The sequence below is a fragment of the Melospiza melodia genome, chromosome 3, assembly GCF_035770615.1.
Source record: "Melospiza melodia melodia isolate bMelMel2 chromosome 3, bMelMel2.pri, whole genome shotgun sequence".
Lineage (NCBI taxonomy): Eukaryota > Metazoa > Chordata > Aves > Passeriformes > Passerellidae > Melospiza > Melospiza melodia.
In genome coordinates, this window is record NC_086196.1 from 523,141 (window position 1) to 543,262 (window position 20,122).

Sequence of the window (20,122 nt, forward strand, 5' to 3'; positions counted from 1 at the left end):
AAGGCAGCCCTAAGCAGGGTTACAGCAGCGTGCTGCTGCTGCTGGGCATCTGGTGTGTGACTGCTGCCTTCACCTGTGGGGTTCCTGAAATTCTTTCCTTTGACATTCCCCCCATGAAATGGAAGGAACATAATAACTGAGTTCTTCTGAGAATACACAATGAGTAACTGAGCCATTTTCCTTTGAGAACAACTTCAAGTGTTTCTCAGAATGTCTGTGTGTGTTACTTGTGATACTAATAATAGCACTGCTTTTTGCCCTTCCCAAAAACTCTGATCTCAAGCTGCAAAGTGAAAATGCTTTGGATCTGTTTTAACCTCCTCTGGGGTTTATCATCACTGATGCTGGCAGTATCAGCTGGTGAAGTGAGTGTGTGTCACAGGAGAGGAGTCTGTTTTGGAAAGCAGCTGAAGAAGCTCACAACTTCAGCTGTCACCAGCCTGGGCCATTTGTGCTGCCCACAGGGTGCTGTGTGGTGGGGGCTGCCCTGCTCTGGGACAGCCCTGGGCTGAGGTGTTGGACTCGAAGGCTCACTGTGACTCTTCCATGAGCACCAGCTGACTGCCACCTGTACACTCCCAACCATTGCCTCTGCAGGGCATGGTGAGGGGGAGCAGAGAACCAGCTCTGGAAGCTCCCCTTTAGCATTGGTGTCTTTTCTGGATAGGACAAATGGTTTTGGACTTTAGAAAAGTACTATATTATACATTAGTCTTTCGTTTTCACCTGTGCTTTTAATGTCTTGTCCTGTATTATTTCCCACCTCTCTGTATTTGCAGAAAAACCCAGAGGAGGATGGCTCAGGGAAAACACTAAGCTGGGAACCAGGTCACTTGCTTTTAACCATCTACACCGTTCGCAGCATTGAGCAGCTCTTGCCTTTCTTCAATGTACTCAGCCAAGTTTTTAACAGCAAAGTCACAAGCAGATGTGTTGGACACTCAGGGAGCCCTGTCCTTTACCCCAACTGTTTTCCAAGTAAGGACATAAAAATGGAGAACCTCAAGACCTTCTCCAGCAAAGCAAGACAGAAGATAGAAGAAATGGTTGAGAAGGATTTTCTTGAAGGCATCATAAAATCATGAACCAAACTGGTACTACTCAGCCTATATGTAGTGTAACTATTTAAATGAAATATTGTATCTTTCTCAGTTGTATAGTATTCTTTTCTTATTTTGTATGTAATGAAATACTTAATGTTGTATTTAAGTTAAATATTTGTAAATAAGAGAAGTTCTGGATGTGGCCTGAATCAAGTTTAAATATTGGTGGCTCATATTGATTATGGTGCCTACTATTTACAGTAAATGTTTTGTTGTCTTGAGTTCTGTCTTAAAAAAAATGGAAAAAAAATACAAGGTGCAATTTTTTCAATTTGTTTCCAGTTTATTTTTGTCTTTTTTTAAAAGATCTATTGGAACTTGTGCTTATTGAATAACCTGTAAAATGTTATTATGGCAGGAGTTAATACAGGACTACAATGAACCGTTTGTCAGAGGCAGACACCCTGAACCAAAGTATGCCAAGGAGGATCCTGGTGTGTTTAAAACATTGCATCCTGTTGGGCCAGCCCCTTCGTGGTGCTGGGGAGCAGTTAAGGCCACAGAAGACAAACTTGTCTCTGTCCCTTCCCTCTCAAGTGTGATTATAAATATTATTACTGCAAATCACTTTCTAAATCATGTCATAATGTATCTAATGGAGATAATACTGCAATAATAGATTATTATTTGCAAATATTCTTTTTCATTATATTGTTCCCCCCTCAAAATGAGGTGAACTGAATCTGAAGATGAGTGACAGCCTCTGTCTTACACTGTTTGCCCACAGCTGTTTGGGCTACTGGGGGGCAGGTGGGGACGATGATCCTGCAGCAGCCACTGTGAGCACAGCCACAGCAGAGCTCTGGGCATGCAGCCATGGAGGTCAGGCACAATGTGACAATGAACTAAGCTGGGGCAGCGAGGGGCAGAATCCTTCTGGACATGGCCATGGCTTGTCAAGAAGTTAGACAAACTTGGGGAACATTGAACAGCAAGAGCATCTCATGAAGAGGTAAGTTGATAAAGGAGGTTAAGAATAAGCAGAGTGATATTACACTCAGTTCTGATCAATCCTTGCTAATCCCAGGAAGGGCTGGCTCTGTGCACAGCAGCACATGGTAAAATAAGTGATATTAAAAGATAAGGGAAGTTGTGTGCTTGAACTCCATTCATTATATAGGCTGGGGTGGTGCTCCTTTCCCACCAGCGAGGTGGAAAACAGCCAGGCTCACTTCATGGGCGAGTGCATCTGCATTCTCCTGTGGAATGTGGGAAAAGTTAGTTATGCTGCTGTCAGCATCAGAAGAATAGAGCAAATACATGATATTATGGCAAGCATTTTCCTGGAAATGTTGTGTTCCCTATATTGCTCCACCAGCCACTGCCATCATGCTGGCAGAGAAAAGCAGGTAGAGCATGTGAAGTGGGGAGAGCAAAACCACTGCTTTTGCTGTCACCTTTAAGTTCAGATCTGGACTAACTTAACAGCAGCCAGAATTTTTTTCTCTTTTGCCTCTTATGAAATTGTGTAGTTAAGGACTGCTTTGGTAACTTTCTCCTTAACCCTGAGTTCTCAGAAGGCTGGTTGTCTTTTCAAAATCATCTGGTGTTAAATCTGCCTTTATAAACATTTATATTTTCATTTTGAAGATAAACATTGAGAACATTAAACATTACTTTTCTAAATAAAAGAAAATCCAAAGTGACTTCTTGTGATCACAGTCTTTTTTCCAAATTAAGCATTTGTTAAGTGTGATAAAATGACAAGCATGGAAGCAGACTTCCTTCATCAGCCCCTGCTAGGCAGAACAGAGGATTGTGAACAAGCCCATACATGAGTGAAGCTCTGACCTGTGTGTCTGCCTCAGCATAGATCCTGACGACGTCCTCTGTTCCCGACGGGCGCACAAACGCCCGGGACAGTCTGTACTTCTGCACAAGGGCATCGATCTTCTCCTGCAGCCCCGGCGGCGTCAGTGCTCGCCTTTCTGCATCTGTGGTGCCAATAACACGCCTGTCTGCCACCTGTGGCATCAGAAACAGGATGAGGCAAGTTCAGGGCTGGCTATGTCTTGCTGCCTGGAGAGGAGTTCAGTTTGGGAGCTCATAAAGGGCTACTCAGACACTTGGGGGCTCCAGGACCCCTGCAGCATCTGTTGACCAAGGCTGGAGAGGTGTCAGCTGCCCCTTTTTAAAAAAAGGGTCAGTTCTGAACATGCCTTCTTGGTCAGCTTGAAGTGAAGCTACAGTTTCTCTCAGTAGATCAGAAACTTAAATTGTTTCCTCCAGTTCAAACAGAGCCCAGAGCTTCCGTACTGTGTCTAACAGAATGCTGCCACATGGCACCTTCTGCTCAAGCTTTGTCAGAATGCTGGAAAGGATACAGAAGCAAAGCTTGAACATTCAAGTTATACAAACTGGCACAGCAAGAAAAATCCAGCTGTCCAGCAGGAAGAGGCCTTAGAAAAAACAGGATTTTTCTAATTTAAAAGTTGGAGTTTATTCTTAGGTTAAAATTTGAAGAGTTTTGGTCAAGTTTTTCCATTTAACATAGTTGGCTATTATTTAATCTTTTTAAAAGTCATATTTCTATTTTAGTCCAAAAGAAAATCTTGTCCGTTCTCCAGGTTTTTTCCCAGTTTCTTTGGCCTATTTCTGCCCTTTCATGGTCTGTTTCAGCTTTAAAATAAAGGCAGGCAAAAGATGCAGTGAGCAGGGCCCCTGAGGCTGCTGTGGGCTGAGCCAGCGTGGCTGGGGTCTCACCTGGACCTTGAGCAGCCGATTGGGAAGGTCAGCATAGAGGGCGTCCCACTGCTGCACACTCAGACCCTTCAGAGCCAGGACTGCCTCAACCAGCAGCATGTCCGACACAGCATCGCCGACGGTCTGCCAACAGCGAGGGCAAACGCTGCAGCAGGAGCACAGGCAGGCAGGACTTCCTCAGGAACCCCCAGCAGCAGCCTGACAGCAGCTCACAAACTGGCTAACCCTGCCAACACTGTGCTCCAGTACTCTCAGCTTTTACCTGGTTAATCAGGTCAATCATGTTTTCAAGCATCTTTGCTGCTTCTCTTTTCTCATTATCTTTCTCCTCTTTTACCAGCTGTCGAATTTTAGTTTCAGCAGCTTTACTGAACAGTACCTAGAAGAAAAAGATAAGAGCTTGTCAAGATGAAACCAGGATATATGCAGTAGTGAGGACAAAACTTTTACCATCTAAGCCCAAACAGCCATCATTAATGTTTGCTACCATGAATTCCCATCCCCCCATAAAGCACAGAGGAGCTGGTGGCAATGCTGTGATAAAGACAGAAGGAATAAACAAGTCTATTTTCAAACAAGGAGGAGAAGTCTTGTTTATAAAGCTAAGCAGAGAGTGAAAAGACCTCCTTCTCCAGGTAATTTAACTAAAATTTTGTACATAGTAGCTGATCATATGGATTACCTGCTCATACTTACTGTGCCATGTCCGTTTGCTTCAAAATAAACACCCACATCAAACTCCTGGGCCTTGTGGTGCAAGTGTTTCACTCCTGTTTTCACACAGTGCACAGGGACCTACAGGCCAAAGGCGTGCAGAGAACAACAGCAAGGTTACAGACTCTCCTCAGCAGGCTGGAACTGAGCTCCAGCCTGCAAGGGCTGTTCAAACTAACCCCTGTTTCATGGCCACTGAGGTCCCCGAGCTAAAATGCTCCACTATTTCTACAGACCCAATTAAAAAATACTTAATTTATTCCTGTGATGAATAAAGACTAAGAAATAAAACTCCAAACCTAGAAAAACCCAATTTAGTTTATAGCTTCAGCAATAGATTCACATACAAACAGAAATAATACCTTCTCTCAATTCCTGAACGTTTAGCTAGCTGCAGAAAATGAATCAAAGTATCAAGGAGCCTCTATTCACTCACTTAGTTGCAAAGCTATAAAGTCCTCAGTTTGTTTAAGTACCAAGGGATTTAAACATTTTTAAAATTAATAAAAGCTGACTAGAACTTTTTAAGCCCTGCTCTTTTGTGTCTCCTTTGCCACCAAGAATTTAGTCACTACCAGAGGTTTGAAAGAGTAATTTATTTTTGCTTGATTTTAATTTTCCTAGCAATCACATTACAGTACATTTACTTTTAAAATAAAAAAATGTAAACTACCTAGGAAAAACCCAGAGAATACCTTCAGTGTTTCCTGGAGGTAGCGTGTTGAATTCCCATTGGCATATGCTGTTTGCACCACTGCCATCTTGAAGTCCTGTTTCACCTGAGCAAACCAATAAACCAACTTTTACTGTCCAACAGGCACACAGCCAAACAAAAAGGATAAATGGAAAGATAATCAGAACTTGTAAATGTACAATTAAAATCCTGGGTACTAGAGGGAAGCACCAGCTCACTGAGAACTTCTGTAGCTTTAAAACAAAATAAATTCTGTTCAAGTATTTGTACATCCCATGTTGACTTTTCTTGGGTTTGGCTGAAGCAGCTCGTGAAGTTTAGACGTTCCAAGCCCCTTTTTGGCCACAGCAGTGAGGTACAGGACAGATCTCTTTTTAAAGCTGGTTCACTTTAGGTAGATGTAGAGAGACCACATACCAAGCAACACAGCTTCCTTTATACTTTAGACTATTTTATACTTTAAAAATTAAAATGCCAGCATTCATTTCATATGTTAGAGTTACCTTGGCAAGAAGTTCTTTTAGGAAGATACTAATTAAAGTTGCTATTTTATCTCCATCGATCAGGTGAAAATGGTCAGCTGTGTCCTTATAATAATAAACAATTCTATCTGCATCACCATCAAATGAGCAGCATCTCTCATTGGGCTTCATGTCCAGCCCTAGTGCACAGAGTTACAAATGCAAGTTAAAGACAGGAAAATAAACAAAACCAGGTAATTTATTTCAGTGAGTGATTAGGAAAACACATTTTCTTTTCAGAGCACAGGTCTGCATACAAATGACTCCACTCAGGCACAGTTAAAGCCAGGATCCAGACAGGAGGCACAAGCATCCATCCCCAGCAGGCCCTGCCACTGTGCTGCTTCCAGCACTGCATTTCCCCAGTACAGAACCAGCGTGGGAAGGGGAAGCAACACCATAACCTGGTGTTAAGATTTGGCCAGCAGCTGCAGTGAGAGGGTGCCTGTCCAATGGAGAACTCAGTTTAGCCTCACATAATCTCATATCCAAACCAGCCTGCTCTCCCAGTTCAGGACTTTGCTTTTATACAATTCTCAGAAAATGGACTGAAATCTTTTCCTCACTGGTTTCTGTCAATGAGTCAGCCTGCTGGCACCAGGCTATTCATTAACCCAGCCCTTCTGCAGGAACCCGGAAAATGTTTCTTCATAATACAAAGGGGTAAAATAAATAGCACTAAGCCAGTCCTGACTGACCTTTGGACTCTGCCAGCTTAACACTCAGAAGAGACTGCCAAACACATTTCAGCCAGTCAGAGGGATGCTGTGCTCCTCCAAGCACTTCAGACTAACAGAGATGTGCCAAACCTGGCCAGGCTGTTCCCTCTTTCCATTGCACAAGGAGAGCCATTCATGCAGTCACTTAGAAAGGAACAGGGAGCTCCACCTACCCAAGGATGTGGACCCCTGCCAGACCCTGCAGAGGAGGTAAAGCAACATAAAATTACTGACTACTCACCTCCAGGTGGTTTCTGGTGAACTTTCACAAAATCTGCACCACATAAGTGATTGAGTTTCTCCTTGGTTCCATCATTATATATGTGGAACAGCACCTCTTGTGGAAAGTAGGGCTTCATTTCTGACAGTTTCAGGGCTCCAATTCCATTGGCACAGTCAATCTTCAGGTGCCTCTGAAACTCTCCGGAGCAGTGAGACTTTGTGCAAGGGAAGAATGGGCAAAGTGAACCATTACCCTAGAGAAACCACACCTAGAGCATGCTGAATTAGAAACTTCAGGCCCAAACAGGCTAACAAACACAAGAGATTAATTTTGTACATTTGCATGAAGACAACAACACCTACTATTCACCTGTTTTATCAGTTCCATAAAAGCTTTGGAGAGTTTTTCATAATAACCTTCCAGTGTTGCTTTCCCATACTGCCCTTGGGTGTTTTGACAGCAGACCATGTAGTGGAGCTGTGGTGTTGTCACCAGACCATAATCTAGTGTGAAATAAAAGGAACAGTACTCAGAACAGAATTGCAAATTAATTGCTGCTTGAAAGTCTTACAGTAAACAGACAAATGCAGTATAGGAAACACCTGTGGAATTTTTAAATTTTGTCTTATGAAAACTCTTATAACCCTCCCCTGCCCTGCCTTGCATGAAAGCCATACAACCACCCTGAAATAAAACTCTCACAAGCAAGGATGGAAATGTGTCTGGGCTGTTGCCCTAGGAGTCACATTTACATAAAAATACTTGAAACAAGTTTAGAATTGCAGAAGTGTAACCTACCATGGTACTGACCACCTAGAACCTGGATACCATCTATAACTGACTGGGACAGCTTCTTGCTGCTTGGCCTGGAAAACAACAAGTACATCTGATAACCCTGGCAAAGGCATTCATCTGTGGACTCTATGGAAGGAAGCACATATGGGTGGAAGACTCTACAAGCTTCCTGCCACGAGATTTATTTAGACTCACTGTGAAGAAATCCAAACCTTTCCCTGCTGTAGGCAATTCCCAAAGTCTGAAAAGTCTGAAATCCAACACCCCCAGGGATTGCAAACACATGTAAAGTGCTGGGCACAGGTGACACCACACAGTGCCCACACAATTCCCCTGAAGACAGCACTGGCACTTCCATAAGAGCAGGATACAGCTACAGCCTTTTGTCATTACCTGGTGTCTCGGCCAATAAAAACCGAGGCATCTTTGTGCAGGTTCACTGCTGCTTTTTGGCAGATCTCAGTTATCACCTTCTCTAATTCTTGCTCCTCTGCATTTGCTAGTTGTGTGGCATACTCTTCCCAGGAAGGGTGCAGCATTTCTCCAAGAGGATCAACCAGCTTTACACCATTGTCTTCCTTAGCAGAAAAACAAAAGAACAGAAAATAGTGAGTCTAAAAGCGGGGAGCTTATAAAATCTTTTTGAAGACAGACAACACGTGGTTCAGTCACACTGTTTCTTTAAAAGTGGAGAACTTCTGGGATGCAATAGCTTAGCTGTTTATTTAAACCTCCAACAAGTCCCCAAAGAAGCAGTATAACAAGCATACTGAGTAACCAACTCTTTCTCCCTTATAATTTTGGTGTGAAATTCATTCAACATTAAAATTACATAAGAGGAGATTCTAATAACCTTCAGTGCTCTATAGCAGCTAAAGTCTAAATGCCTGGTTGGTAATCGCTGCATTTGCATGTTTATTTTTAAATCTTGCAGATTTTACTCAAAGGTTCTTCTCTTCTCAATGTTACTCCTAGCTCCCCACCATTAGAAAGTTAAATTGCAACATGAAATGACTCTGTATTACCCCATTTCCACACGAGAAAAAAATCCCGCTTTTGTGTACAGGGGAAAAATAACTTCAGCGATACCAGAGGCCGTATTTACAGGGAGCTGGCTGAATGTTTTCAGCAGTCCCAGAGTCTTCAGGGTCTGGTTCTCTCAGTGCTGTGATGAGATTGATTCCAACAAACTGACCACATCTTCCCACCCTTCTACCAAAGCACTTCACATCATTGCACCGAACGGATGGCCTGTTTGAGGAGCGGGCAGTCCTTCCTTACTTCAGGGTTGTGAGACGCCGTGACCATGATGCCAATGGTGGCAGTCACGGCTTTGGAGCGGAGGGCGGCCAGGAGCCCCATGCGGAACACGACGTGGTCCAGGTGCTGGGCCGCGCTGCGGAACCCGGCCGTGCCGTAGTGCAGGGTCAGCCCGGCAGGCCGCGGGTGCAGGGCCGAGAACTTCCTGAGGGCTTCGGAATCCATCCCTGAGGAAGGAAGCGACACGGATGTGAGCGAGAGGGGACAGGCGGCTGGGAGCCGCCTCACGCCCCGGAGGCTGCGGTGCCCAGAGCGCCGCCAGCAATGCCCGGGCACCAGCGCCGGGAAGGAGCCTCTACCCTGCCCCGAGAGCAGCGGGTAACAGCGGGATCAGACACGAGCAGGTCACGGAGGGACGGAGAGCCAGGATTCCCAGTCTGGATCCAGGGATCCGAACAAGTTCTCACCGTGACATCAGCCGCCCAGAGCGCTCGGCCGCGGCTCCATGCACTGACTGCCGAGCCCAAAGCAGCGCGTCCTGCTTCGCCAGGCGCTTGCAGGGCGGCCCCAGCGGTGTTCCCAGAGGGGCACCGTCACACAGACACCAGGCCGGGCGGGCGGGGCCGGCCGGACACGCGGCCCCTGCGCGGCTGCTGCCCTCGGGACCCCCGGCGATGGCGCGGGGACGCGCAGGCTGGGACGGGACGAGTGGAACGGGATGGGTGGGGCGCAATCCCGCCGGAGCCGCCGCCGCCGCACGCCCCGCACGGAGCCGGCGCAGCCCCGCCCACTCAAGGCCGGACCGACCAATGGCGGGCGGGTGGGCGGGGCAGTGCCCGCCGCGTGGCACTCGGGCCACGCCCCCGCCCGGAGCAGCGGCCGCGCAGGCGCCGCCCCCCCCGCCCGGGAGCGGCCCGGGGAGAGGCCGGAATGGCGGCGGCGGCGGGAGCGGCGGGGCTGGCTGGGCCGGGCTGGGCCGGGCTGGGCTGGGCCGGGCTCCCTGTGACAGCCGGCCCCGCACAGCTTCACTGACAGCGCGCTCGGATTACAAAGTTGTCCCCCCGGTGCGCTGCTTTAGGCTGGGGCCGGGTTAATTTTCTTCCCAGCGGCTGGTACGGGGCTGGATTTGTGCTCAACACAATGATGATTATGATGATGATGATGATGTGGAGATGTTTTTGTTATTGCTGGGCAGGGCTTACACAGAGCCAAGGCCTTTCCTGATTACTGTGCTGCCAGGCTGGGGAGGCTGGGGGAGCTTGGGAGGAGACACAGGTGACCCGGACAGGTGACCGCACTGACCAAAGGGACATTCCAGACCATGGGACATCACGCTCGGGATATAAGGCAGGGAGGAAGGAGGAAGGGGAGGACGTTTGCAGCGATGGCGTTTGTGTTCCCAAGTGACCCTGAGGTGTGATGGGGCCCTGCTCTCCTGGGCATGGCTCAACTCCCACCTGCCCATGGGAAGCAGGGAATTCATTCCTTGCTTTGCTTGTGTGCGCGGCTTTTGCTGTCCCTATGGAACTGCCTTTACCTCAACCGTGAATTTTCCGCCCTTTACCCTTCCGAATCTCCCCGATCCGCGGGTGGCGGGGCCTGGCTGCCGGCTGGCGGTGAGCCCGACACGCAGCCAGCACGGGGCGTGTGTGCCGATAGATCCCGTCAATAACGCCCCTCTGCCCGCACCTCAGCGCGGGGCTCCGTTCCCTTCTCCATCGCTGAGCCCGGCAGGGCCCGCAGCCTCCTCCCGACCGCCCCTGCCCGGCTGCTGAGGCCGCCTTTAGCCAAACTCTGCCCTTGAAGGATCGTGGGGCCGCCCTGGGGGGCTGAACCTCGCCGTGTGCCTAACCGCGGCGTTTGACTGCAGTCCTCTCGTTGCAGGCGGGCGCGGAGGGCTGCGCCATGGCTGCCACGGTGAAGGAATGCCTGGAGCTCCAGCTGCTGGAGGTGGAAATGCTCCTTTCCATGTTTCCCAAGAGAGGAGAATTCAGCGTGGATGCGGATGCCGTGCCCAGCATCGAGCGCTACCTGCGGAATTGCGGCGGAGCGCTGCCCCCGCAGCTGGAATATCGCGTCGCGCTCGATGTCGGCGAGGCCAAGGTGAGAGCTGCCAGGGAGGCTTGGTCATGGGCGCTGTTGTCTCTACGTCTTCTGCACACACCGGAAAAGGCTGCCCGGAAAAAAGGGGGTTAAAAAACCACCACATTTTTTTGCTCTTTGAGAAGTCTAGAGTAATAGAAAATCTCAGCTGTTGCTAACATCTGTGTTGGAAATATAATATTGTAAAAATAGCCCCAAATGGCAGACTGCAATTATGAGGAGTCACAAGAACACAAAAACAAAACCAGCCTATGAGCAGAGAACCCCAACTCTCAGTATAAGGAGTTACAACAGTTTAACTGATTGATGAAAGGGATTGAACTAATTGGTGTAAATACTTGCACAGAGAACACAGGTCTGAGTGCATACTAATTGTCTGTTCTCAATTTCTAATGACTAGAAATTGAGAACAGACAAACTCAGCCTGAAAGCCATTTTCCATGGAATGAAGGTAATCAAACATTAGAACAATTTACTGGGTCATTACCCATGTAATGACAGATGGCCTCATGATTTTTTGTAAACTTTAGGTACAAACTTTGGTATCTTTCTAAAATGCACCCTTTCACCAACCTACAAAGAGAAGTTTTATGAACCATGTGGGGAGGGCTTGTGTAGGAGTACTGGGGTTTTTTTTCCATAGCAGATTGTCAAGGAACTTGGAAAGATAATTAGTCATTTTATGATTCACTGCTCTCTACAGGACTATCATATGATTGTGCACTGAAGTGAGTACCCCCTAACAGTGTACAGGAGCTTGAAGCACTGAGGACACATAAATCCTTTCCTGCTCTTGGACTAGAGGCAGAGTTCAGCTGCCAAAGAACCGTGGTGCTCTGTTTAAAGGCACTGCAGGGATAATCAAGAGAAATTCAACAGCCCAGTGTTCATAAGAGATCAGATAAGATAAACTTGGGGTCTCCCTGACCTGAAATGCACATAAATCTTTTAATCCCCTATAATCCTGACTCCTCTTTATGATGAATACTTCCTTAAAATAATGGTAACACACAGAATCACAGAATGGTTTGGGTTGGGAGCAACCTTAAAGGGCAAGTTATTTCCAACACTCCTGCCACGTGTCTCTGTATGCAGTAGGTACAATCACAAACACCATTCCGTGTAACTCTTGGCTTTTTTTTCAAGCAGCTGGGCTGAGTTCATTAGTCATTGCATTTGGTAAGGGATGAGATTCACAAAAGTCCTTGACTCCAACAGTTCATTGCTGTAGCAACACTGAAATATCCCTGGAGGGTAACTGTGTACCTTCTCCCAAGCCACAGCATTAGTTCTGTGAACAGCACAAAAGCTGCCTGGATATCATGGGAAGTGTTGTGAAAGTGGCAGCATGATGCAACACAAGGAAAGGAACAGACAAAAGAATGGGTTATTGGGGCAAAAGGGAAGTGGGAATAGTTCCAGTCAGTAGGATGCTGCAATCTTGATTATATCTACTCATAATCTGCCTCTGTCAGGGAAGAAGAATCTAGTGTGTCTTCAGTAGCTGCAGAATTAATCTTTTCTCTGTGTGTGTCTTCTGTTTTTAAGGTAAAGGTGGAGTTGCAGGTTCTCCTTCCTCATATGTACCCTCAGGTGGCTCCTCAGCTTTTTGCCAGATCAGATGCTCTGCACAGACAGCAGCAGTTGCAGCTCAATACTCGTCTCACGTCTCACATCAGCTCTCTGGATCCAGGAGATCTGTGTGTGTGTGAGGCTGTGCAGTGGGTGAAGGACAACACCCTGCCCTTCTTGGAAAGCTGTCAGGCCTCGTCTGAGTGTGCTGCTGAAGCAGTCAGGGCTAAGGAAATGCTGCATCGCATGTGGATCTACAGCCATCACATATACAGGCAGGAACTGAGGAAGAAGATTTTTGACTGTGCAAAGAAGTTAAATCTGACTGGCTTCTGCCTCACTGGCAAACCTGGTGTCATCTGTGTGGAGGGACTCCAGGAAAACTGTGAAGAGTTCTGGCGTGTTGTTAGGTATCCCAACTGGAAGCACATTTCATGCAAGCATGTGGAGAATATAGAAACGGAGGGAAGCATTGATAATCTTCGTCTCTTTCACAGTTTTGAAGACCTGCAGTTTCAGGCACATGGTGATTATGGCCTGAGGAATGACTATCACATGGATCTTGGCCAGTTTCTAGAATTCCTGAAACAGCATCAAAGTGGACACATTTTTCAGATTTTATTTGGTGTTGAAGGCAACCTTTCAGACAATTGAGAGAAACTGTTTATGAAGAGTTCTAATTCTGGAGAGCAAGAGGTGTTGCTAACACTGAAATATTTTGCCTTACAGCTACTGTGAAAAAGGAAACTTTTAACATCTGAGATGAATGGTTCAAGTAGTTCATCTCAGCTTTTGTGCTGAAGTGCCACATATTTTTGAGACGTGTTCACTGATTTTCTAAGACTCTAAAACTGGCATTTGTCTCTGTGAGCCATGCCTGATAAATATTCCACTGTGTGTTGGGAATTATACACTTCTGTCTGCTCGTCTGTACTGTACTGGGTGAATTTCTTCCCATCTTATCTGAACCCACTCTCTTTCAGTTTAAAACATTCTCCCCTGTCTAGTCACTACATGCACTTGTAAAAAAGTCCCTTTCTCTTTTTTGTAGGCTCCCTTCAGGTACTAGAAGGTGCTGTAAGGGCTTGCCAAAGCTTTCTGTCCTCCAGGCTGAACAATCCCAATTCTCTCAGCCAGTTGTCACAGGAGAGAGATGCTCCAGCCCTCCGATCATTTTTTGTGCCCATCCTCCTCTGGACTTGCTCCAGCAGGTCTGTGTTCCTTTTACGTTCACGTCCCAGAGCTGGATGCAATGATTTGTTTGGGGTCTCACAAAAGTGGAGTGGAGGGTGAGAATCACCTCCCTCAGCTGCTGGTCACGCTGCTTTTGATGCAACCTAGGATTCAGTTGGCTTCCTTGGCTTCAGGTGCACATCACTGGCTCACGTTGAGTTTTGTGTCTACCAGTACCAAGTTCCTCTCCTCAGGGCTGCTCTCAATCCATTCTCCACGCAGTTTGTTTGTGCCTGGGACTGCCCTGAGCCACGGGCAGGATCTTGCACTCAGCCTTGTACACAGACCCACCTGTCCAGGTCCCTCTGGATAACATCCCCTTCCCTCCAGTGTGCTCCACGCAGCTTGGTGCCATCAGCAAACCTGCTGGGGGTGCAGCTGGTGCCACTGTCCCTGTCACTGACAGCAATGTTAATGCCAGCCCCTGAGGAAGGCCAGTCCTACTGGTCTCCACTTGGACATCATCCATTGACTGCAACTCTGCAACCAACCATCCTTAGCCACCAAGTGGTTCATCCATCAAATCCATGTCTCTTCAGTTAAGGATGTCACGAGACAAAGTGTGTCTGGTTATGTTAATAACAATTTTTCATCTGTTCAATTCATGGCATTTTATGTTTACACTGTTACGCCAAACACCTTGGAAATGAAAATGGGTCAGATGAGACAAAGTTTAGTTTTCCCCCTTACATTACATAAGGAAATATATGTAAAACACAGAAAATAGGAAAAAGCCCCTATATGTGTAAAAAAATATATTTAATATTACGTAAAAACACAAATAACTTGAAGAATCCTTTCTTATGTAAAATTAGTATGGAGAGAATTTTCCAGCAGCTTGTGAGGGGCAATGCTGTTAATGGTTCATTAGGCAGTGTTTTCCTGCAGGGAAGCATGCTGAGAGTGGATGTGGAGGGTGAGTGTCCCGTTTGTAATGCATGATCATATTTATAATAATATATATAAATATAATATGTTGAAGAACACTACTGAAAAGTCCCCTGGAAGGGCCACCAGCCCACCACCTCCCACTCTGTGCCCGAGTGCCTTCATGTGCAAAGGGGTACCAAGCAATAAGAGCAGACTCACTGCTGAGCTGCACCACTCCAACAGCCAGGCACTCAGCAGCAGCTGTTCAAAGACTGTGTTTCAGCACACTTAGCTGATGACAACATAAATAACAGATATTATTTTATTTCAAATTAAATACAAGGAAGTGTTTTAATACCCTTCTCACAACAGCAATACATTGAAACGTAGAGGATGGCATTGAAATGCAGAGCGTTTCTGGTTGCTCAGAATATGATTAATGTCTTTTCCTTCACTGTGGTAGGTTGTGGTAGCTTGTACTGTTTGTGTGATCATAACTTCTGCCAAAAGCACAGTGAGGCAAAGATGTTGACACATTCCCATTAGGCAGTGAGGGAGAAAGTGCCTCTCTTTCTGAATTTGGGACCTGTAAACTGCAGCTGTGACAGAGCTGAGGGGCTAGATAAATAAAATTAGTATTTGGTTTTCTAGAGATAATCTCTCTTGTAAAGATTAGAGAGAAACAGAAATGTTCAAGTATCCTTTTTTTCCCAGAGCCATCCAGAAAATATAGTACATTTTTCTTGGAGTGGTAATTGTTTAACAACTAATAATTCCTCAAAGTCTATTCCTGGCATTTTGATACTCCCTTTTTGTCAAGAACGTGGAGTTCAAAAAGTTAGGCCAAACATTTGCAATGATCAGAACAGTGGTTATCTTGGTGGGGGAATTAAATCCTTGATCTTATACAGGACATTACCTTAGCTAACATTAAATGTTAGTATTGTTAAATGTTATTCTTAGCAATGGTAAAATGTTCTGATTAGATGTGAACAAAAGGTTCTGCAGATTTGGTTCTTGTAGAAAATTTTCATTTCATAACTCCACACAAGAGTGACCAGTAAGTATTTTCTCTGGAATAAAAAATTCTAACCTTATGGTTGTTTAAAGTTTTTTTTTTTTTTTTTTTTTTTTTTTTTTTTTTTTTTTTAATAATAGGTTCACAAATTATGCAAATTACACTGTGACTGTAATGGATAAAATACCAAATGTATTTTTAATTGCCCATTTATCTGCTTCAGTACCCATTGATGTTTGTGACAAAACTGTTGACTCAAGATATAACCATTTCTTTTTTTCAAAGAAATCTGTCAAACTGTAGTGTAGGATATCTCAATTAAAATAACCATCAAAATAACCAAACACAAATATATCTCTCAGATTAATTTTTATTTTCTGATGTATAATTGATGATGTCTTGATCTGAGTTTCTAACCAACTACTATGAATTAGAAAAAGTTATCTGCATCTTAAAAAATTAGCAATTCATAGGCTTTCTAGGCAGAAACAACTTTAATATTTTAATGCTTTTTAAGTGCAGCTGATTTGTTTGTTCTTCATTAAATATTTACAGTTTCACTTTCATGGCCTCTTCAGGCCAGGCGTAGGAGTCAGCCACAAAGCTGTTGTAGTCAGTGCTGTACACCTGAGAGCGGATGAAGGCCTCGAGGTCCTTGGGCTGAGGGTAGGTGGAGGCAGTGTTATTCCTGTAGGCTTCTTCTGCGAGCTGGAGAGAGGCATTAAAATCCCAATGAGTGCTCATAAACTATCTGAGTACACTTAACAGCATATAAAAGTAGGACTTAGTTCAAAATCAAGATGAGACCTGGCCCTCTCTGGTGCTGGCAGTCACCTGTGCTCTCACTGGCTGCAGGTAAGTACCCTGCGAATGAGACTACAACAGGACGATGTTTGAGTTTAAGTGGGTCTGACTTGGGCTACTTTTGAACAGGATTATGTGTTCAGGCTGTTACAAATACAGTGCTCCTCTCTGCACTGTCTTAGCTTTCACTGTGCAGTGGTGGATAAAATATTCCACAAGCCCCAAGCACTGAGATACAATTTCTGCTTTTCTCTCATCATTTTATCCTGGTTTACAATCTTCCCAAAGCGCTGTAAGAAAAGTATGATTTGTTCAAAGCTTCCATGCTCCTTACATATTAGAGAAGTTTAGTATTTGCCATAGCTTGATAATATACTTCAAAAAAAGTAAACACATGGGAAAAAATAGTCCTATGCAGTGCACAGAATGGCTGGGGGAAATACAAATATTTGCTTGCTCTTTTCTCACCCAGATCATACCAAAGTGAATCAATTATGCATCACAAATACAGCTGCACAAAAATTAAGTTTAGAAGGGGTTGGAGCTCTCTCAACACATCAAAGTAGCCTCTCACACCTGAAGATCACCTACTTGAGAAACAAATATCTTCAGACTGAACATTCATCTGTGAAACAAAGGAAGTCTGGCAGACAGGTTTTATGCAGCACTGTGAAAAGATCTGCTTGAAACTATTTGGCAAACACTCTAATGCTCCTCCTTTGAATAAAAGGGAGATGTTCTTCTTCCTGCTTTCCTCAGCTCTCTTTAAAACAGAAATGTTCTGGTTTGGTGAGAAGCTGAGACCCCAAATTGCCTAATTAAGACTTCTTTTCTAGGATTAATCTGAATCCCAACTCAATTTGACTGAGAAGCACTTTGGGTGTTTATATAAGCATATCTTCAGGTCTGTGCACGTAATTATTGTGGTTGAATAGGGTCTGAATTCATACCCAATGCTTGGTATTCCAAAATATTTTGATAGTGTTCCTCTCCTGGAAAAGGCAGAGGCCTCTTGGGTTGGGTTGTATGAGCCAGAATAAGTATTTTCAGTAATAAAGTTTCAACAGAGAACAAGCAGAAGGAATCACTTGGTAACATTTTCCTTCTTTTGTATTTTCTATAACACGCACAAACAGAGGAGGAATTTCTATCACTGTGTTTCTGCCAACCCAAGAGCCAGTTTGATTTTGCCTGACGAATTTAAATAACATTTTCACATCTACAGAGCAGAGTTACTACTTGCCTAAGAAGACATGAACTTTGAGAAGGATTTTTTCTTTTCTTAAATACAGAGAATGAGAGAAGCTATGGAAACTGTTTTATGTATGAGGGTTCCTTGTTATTCTTTCAAAAGCATATGAAGAGGAATTATTCACAGTAAGGTGACAAAGAGAGAAAAGAATAATTTTAGGAAAAAAGGTCACAGAGGACAAACAAAAAGTTGAAACTGATAACCATGAAGGGGCACAAGCCCTTCAGCTGTGCAGTTGGCTTGACTGTGGTGAACAGCAGAATCATTTTGAAACTGCTGCATGTCCAATAGGGATTCACATAAACCAACTTGTGTGAAGGTGTGTTAGGTGATAAAATCAAACCATGTAGAGCTGGTGGGAAGACAAAAAGCCACAAGATGCTGAAATTACTTACCCTCACAGCAATTTTCAGTGACACGTCCTGAATAGTGACTAATGGAGGGTAGAGGCGACCTTCCTGTAAATTCTCTTCTGTAACTTGCTGTGCTATAACCTGAAATAATACAAACATTTGTAACTTGATATGCAGATGCAGCTGTAGCTTGATTAGACAGTGATACTGTCTTTAGCAAAGAAATGTTTCTGCTTTGGCAAATTCCACAGGTACTTCTTAATCCACCTAGACAGCATTTTTTAGAACCACCTCTGTCATTAGGAGAAGCTACACAAGAATTAGAAATGTTGGGAGTTACATCTTTTTCTCACTCAGACAATAAAAGCTACTTAAGTCTTGGATAAACTCATGACACAAATAAACTAGCAAATATATCTCATAAACTAGCAAATAGTTCATTGTGAGATAGAAATTCCAGCCAACAATTGCAGTTGGGCCAAAGACTTCTACAACATAAAGAAGCACCAGTCATTCTGATAGCTGTCACATTAACCTGTGCAGGGAACAGAACTGAAACCCTTAAGTGTAAAATGCTCTGGAAGAAATTACTGGCAGCTGGTATTTTTGCTATCAGTAGCTACTATTTATTTGTCATTTGGGGACTTGAAATAGCCTTTCAGGGTGGTCCAGATGTGGACAGAAGGAAAGCTCTGCTCTGGATAACATCTGGTGGAGCCCTGTATTACACACCAAGAGGTTCTGAAAACACCAGGAAAGTCCAGGAAACACTGAGAGTTAAAACTGATAAAAAAGCCCAAAGAGAAATCAAGAAGTGCACTTTTGAGGGAATATTCTAGGAAGATACTTGAAACAAAGCACAAAAAAAAAAATTCCCACAGTTCCTGTCACATCAGGTAATAGGACCCTGTACATATGCTTGTAAACATCTAGGACTGCATCAGAACTGGATGCATCTCTTCCAGCAGAAATAGGTAAAAAGTTTGAACTAAAGTAACTCCAGGTTCAAAAGAACTCAGTGTTCTCTTGTGCAGTCTAACTAGAATGTTTGTAGCTGTCCTAAGTGCTTTGGAGTTAAAATGCTGACAAGAGCAATAGGCTCTTGAATATAACAAGGGAAGAAAAAGTATTTGTTTACATTTAAACCTGATCTTGAGAAATACAGCAGAGAAAAACCCTCTAGGGGGAGCTAAGAGAATGTAAAATCAAGTTACTGCTCTTCATAACAGCGACCAGGTTATTTCAAAATGATACAGAGCCCTTTGATGTGCATCTGAATGTAAGGAGGCACTCACAACATGAGGTCTCTGATGTTAACAGCATAAGAGGGCTCTGCAGCAAAGATGAAAGCTGAAGAAATCAACAGCAAGTTGCTCTTACTGCAATGCATCACTGAAAATTAAAGGTTCAGGAGTGGAGTACTTCTCTTTTTGTGATTCTGCTTTTGATAGAAGGCAAGCCACAAAATATTTGGGCAGTGCTCCAAGTGGAGAGGTAGCAAGGACAACTGTACAGATGCCATGCTGTTCCTTCAGACACACTCCTGTAACAGCACTGAAAACTATGCAAAAACACAAACCCAAGCATTTCCAAAGAGAACAACACCCTCTTCATGTGCTGCTTGAAAAACACTCCTTGAGAACATCAGATCAGTGGTAGGGAAAAAAAAAGATGAATCTACATGTGGTATTACTGAGAAAATAAGAGGTGCCACAGAAAACATAATTGTGCCAATGTGTAAATCCAGAATGTAACAACAATTTGAGCAAGGTGTGTTTTTTCTCCACATACTTCAAACAAGAATGGGGTAGAATCATGAGGGGGTATAGAAAATAAAAAGATGATAATTTTTTTTTTTTTGATCAAGGAAACGAAAAAAAAAAATAGACTTGGGCGAAAAAGAGAAGTCTTAAAGGAAATGTAAAAGACAACTGAAGGAGAATATTTCTTATGGTGCTGTAGGGAAACCAAATCATCAAAGAGCAGAAAATCCTGAGTTTCTTTTTCCACAGGATTCATAATTAAAGTGTGACACTAATTGACAAAAGATGTTAAAATGTATAAACATGTTTAAAAAGCCACTAGGTTCATTTATGAAGGAAAAATCCATACAGGGACAAAACATCCAGCACGGGAAGGCCATTCAGTAAATGTTGTCAGAATCTGAGAAGCCATTTCAGCAGAA

General features: G+C 44.3%; 4 protein-coding genes across 7 annotated transcripts in view; 2 read left to right on the forward strand and 2 right to left on the reverse strand.

The window, feature by feature from the left end:
• Nucleotides 1-1,374, forward strand: part of DOP1A (DOP1 leucine zipper like protein A) — a 60,358-nt gene extending 58,984 nt beyond the window's left edge. Inside the window, exon 40 of the mRNA XM_063150570.1 lies at nt 780-1,374. Coding sequence (XP_063006640.1) covers nt 780-1,085 — 306 coding nt within the window. The 3' untranslated portion in view covers nt 1,086-1,374. The remainder of the gene's footprint in view (nt 1-779) is intronic.
• Nucleotides 1,366-9,336, reverse strand: PGM3 (phosphoglucomutase 3). Its single transcript, XM_063150568.1, has 13 exons — nt 9,200-9,336; nt 8,754-8,959; nt 7,866-8,050; nt 7,476-7,543; nt 7,047-7,180; nt 6,696-6,891; nt 5,718-5,875; nt 5,216-5,299; nt 4,503-4,601; nt 4,069-4,185; nt 3,807-3,929; nt 2,895-3,068; nt 1,366-2,302 (listed from the first exon to the last, which is right to left on the reverse strand). The coding sequence occupies exons 2-13, from the start codon at nt 8,955-8,957 to the stop codon at nt 2,216-2,218; spliced, it is 1,629 nt and encodes a 542-aa protein (XP_063006638.1). The 5' UTR covers nt 8,958-8,959; nt 9,200-9,336; the 3' UTR covers nt 1,366-2,215.
• A 376-nt stretch (nt 9,337-9,712) lies between these two features.
• Nucleotides 9,713-15,619, forward strand: RWDD2A (RWD domain containing 2A). 3 transcript variants are annotated; one of them, XM_063150573.1, is made up of 3 exons: nt 9,713-9,844; nt 10,617-10,835; nt 12,384-15,619. In XM_063150573.1, exons 2-3 carry the CDS (start codon nt 10,638-10,640, stop codon nt 13,059-13,061), a joined length of 876 nt encoding a protein of 291 aa, XP_063006643.1. In that variant the 5' UTR covers nt 9,713-9,844; nt 10,617-10,637; the 3' UTR covers nt 13,062-15,619. The 3 variants fall into 3 exon arrangements, with proteins under 3 accessions (XP_063006643.1, XP_063006645.1, XP_063006644.1); XM_063150575.1 differs by having other exon boundaries at nt 9,754-9,796; XM_063150574.1 differs by lacking the exon at nt 9,713-9,844 and adding an exon at nt 9,865-10,007.
• Nucleotides 15,620-15,880: 261 nt separating this feature from the next.
• ME1 (malic enzyme 1) overlaps nt 15,881-20,122 on the reverse strand; it is a 154,974-nt gene continuing 150,732 nt past the window's right edge. For both annotated transcript variants that reach the window (XM_063150571.1, XM_063150572.1), the window contains exons 13-14: nt 17,980-18,078; nt 15,881-16,236 (exon numbers count right to left, since the gene is read on the reverse strand). In XM_063150571.1, the coding sequence (XP_063006641.1) occupies nt 16,078-16,236; nt 17,980-18,078 (258 nt within the window). In that variant the 3' untranslated portion in view covers nt 15,881-16,077. The remainder of the gene's footprint in view (nt 16,237-17,979; nt 18,079-20,122) is intronic.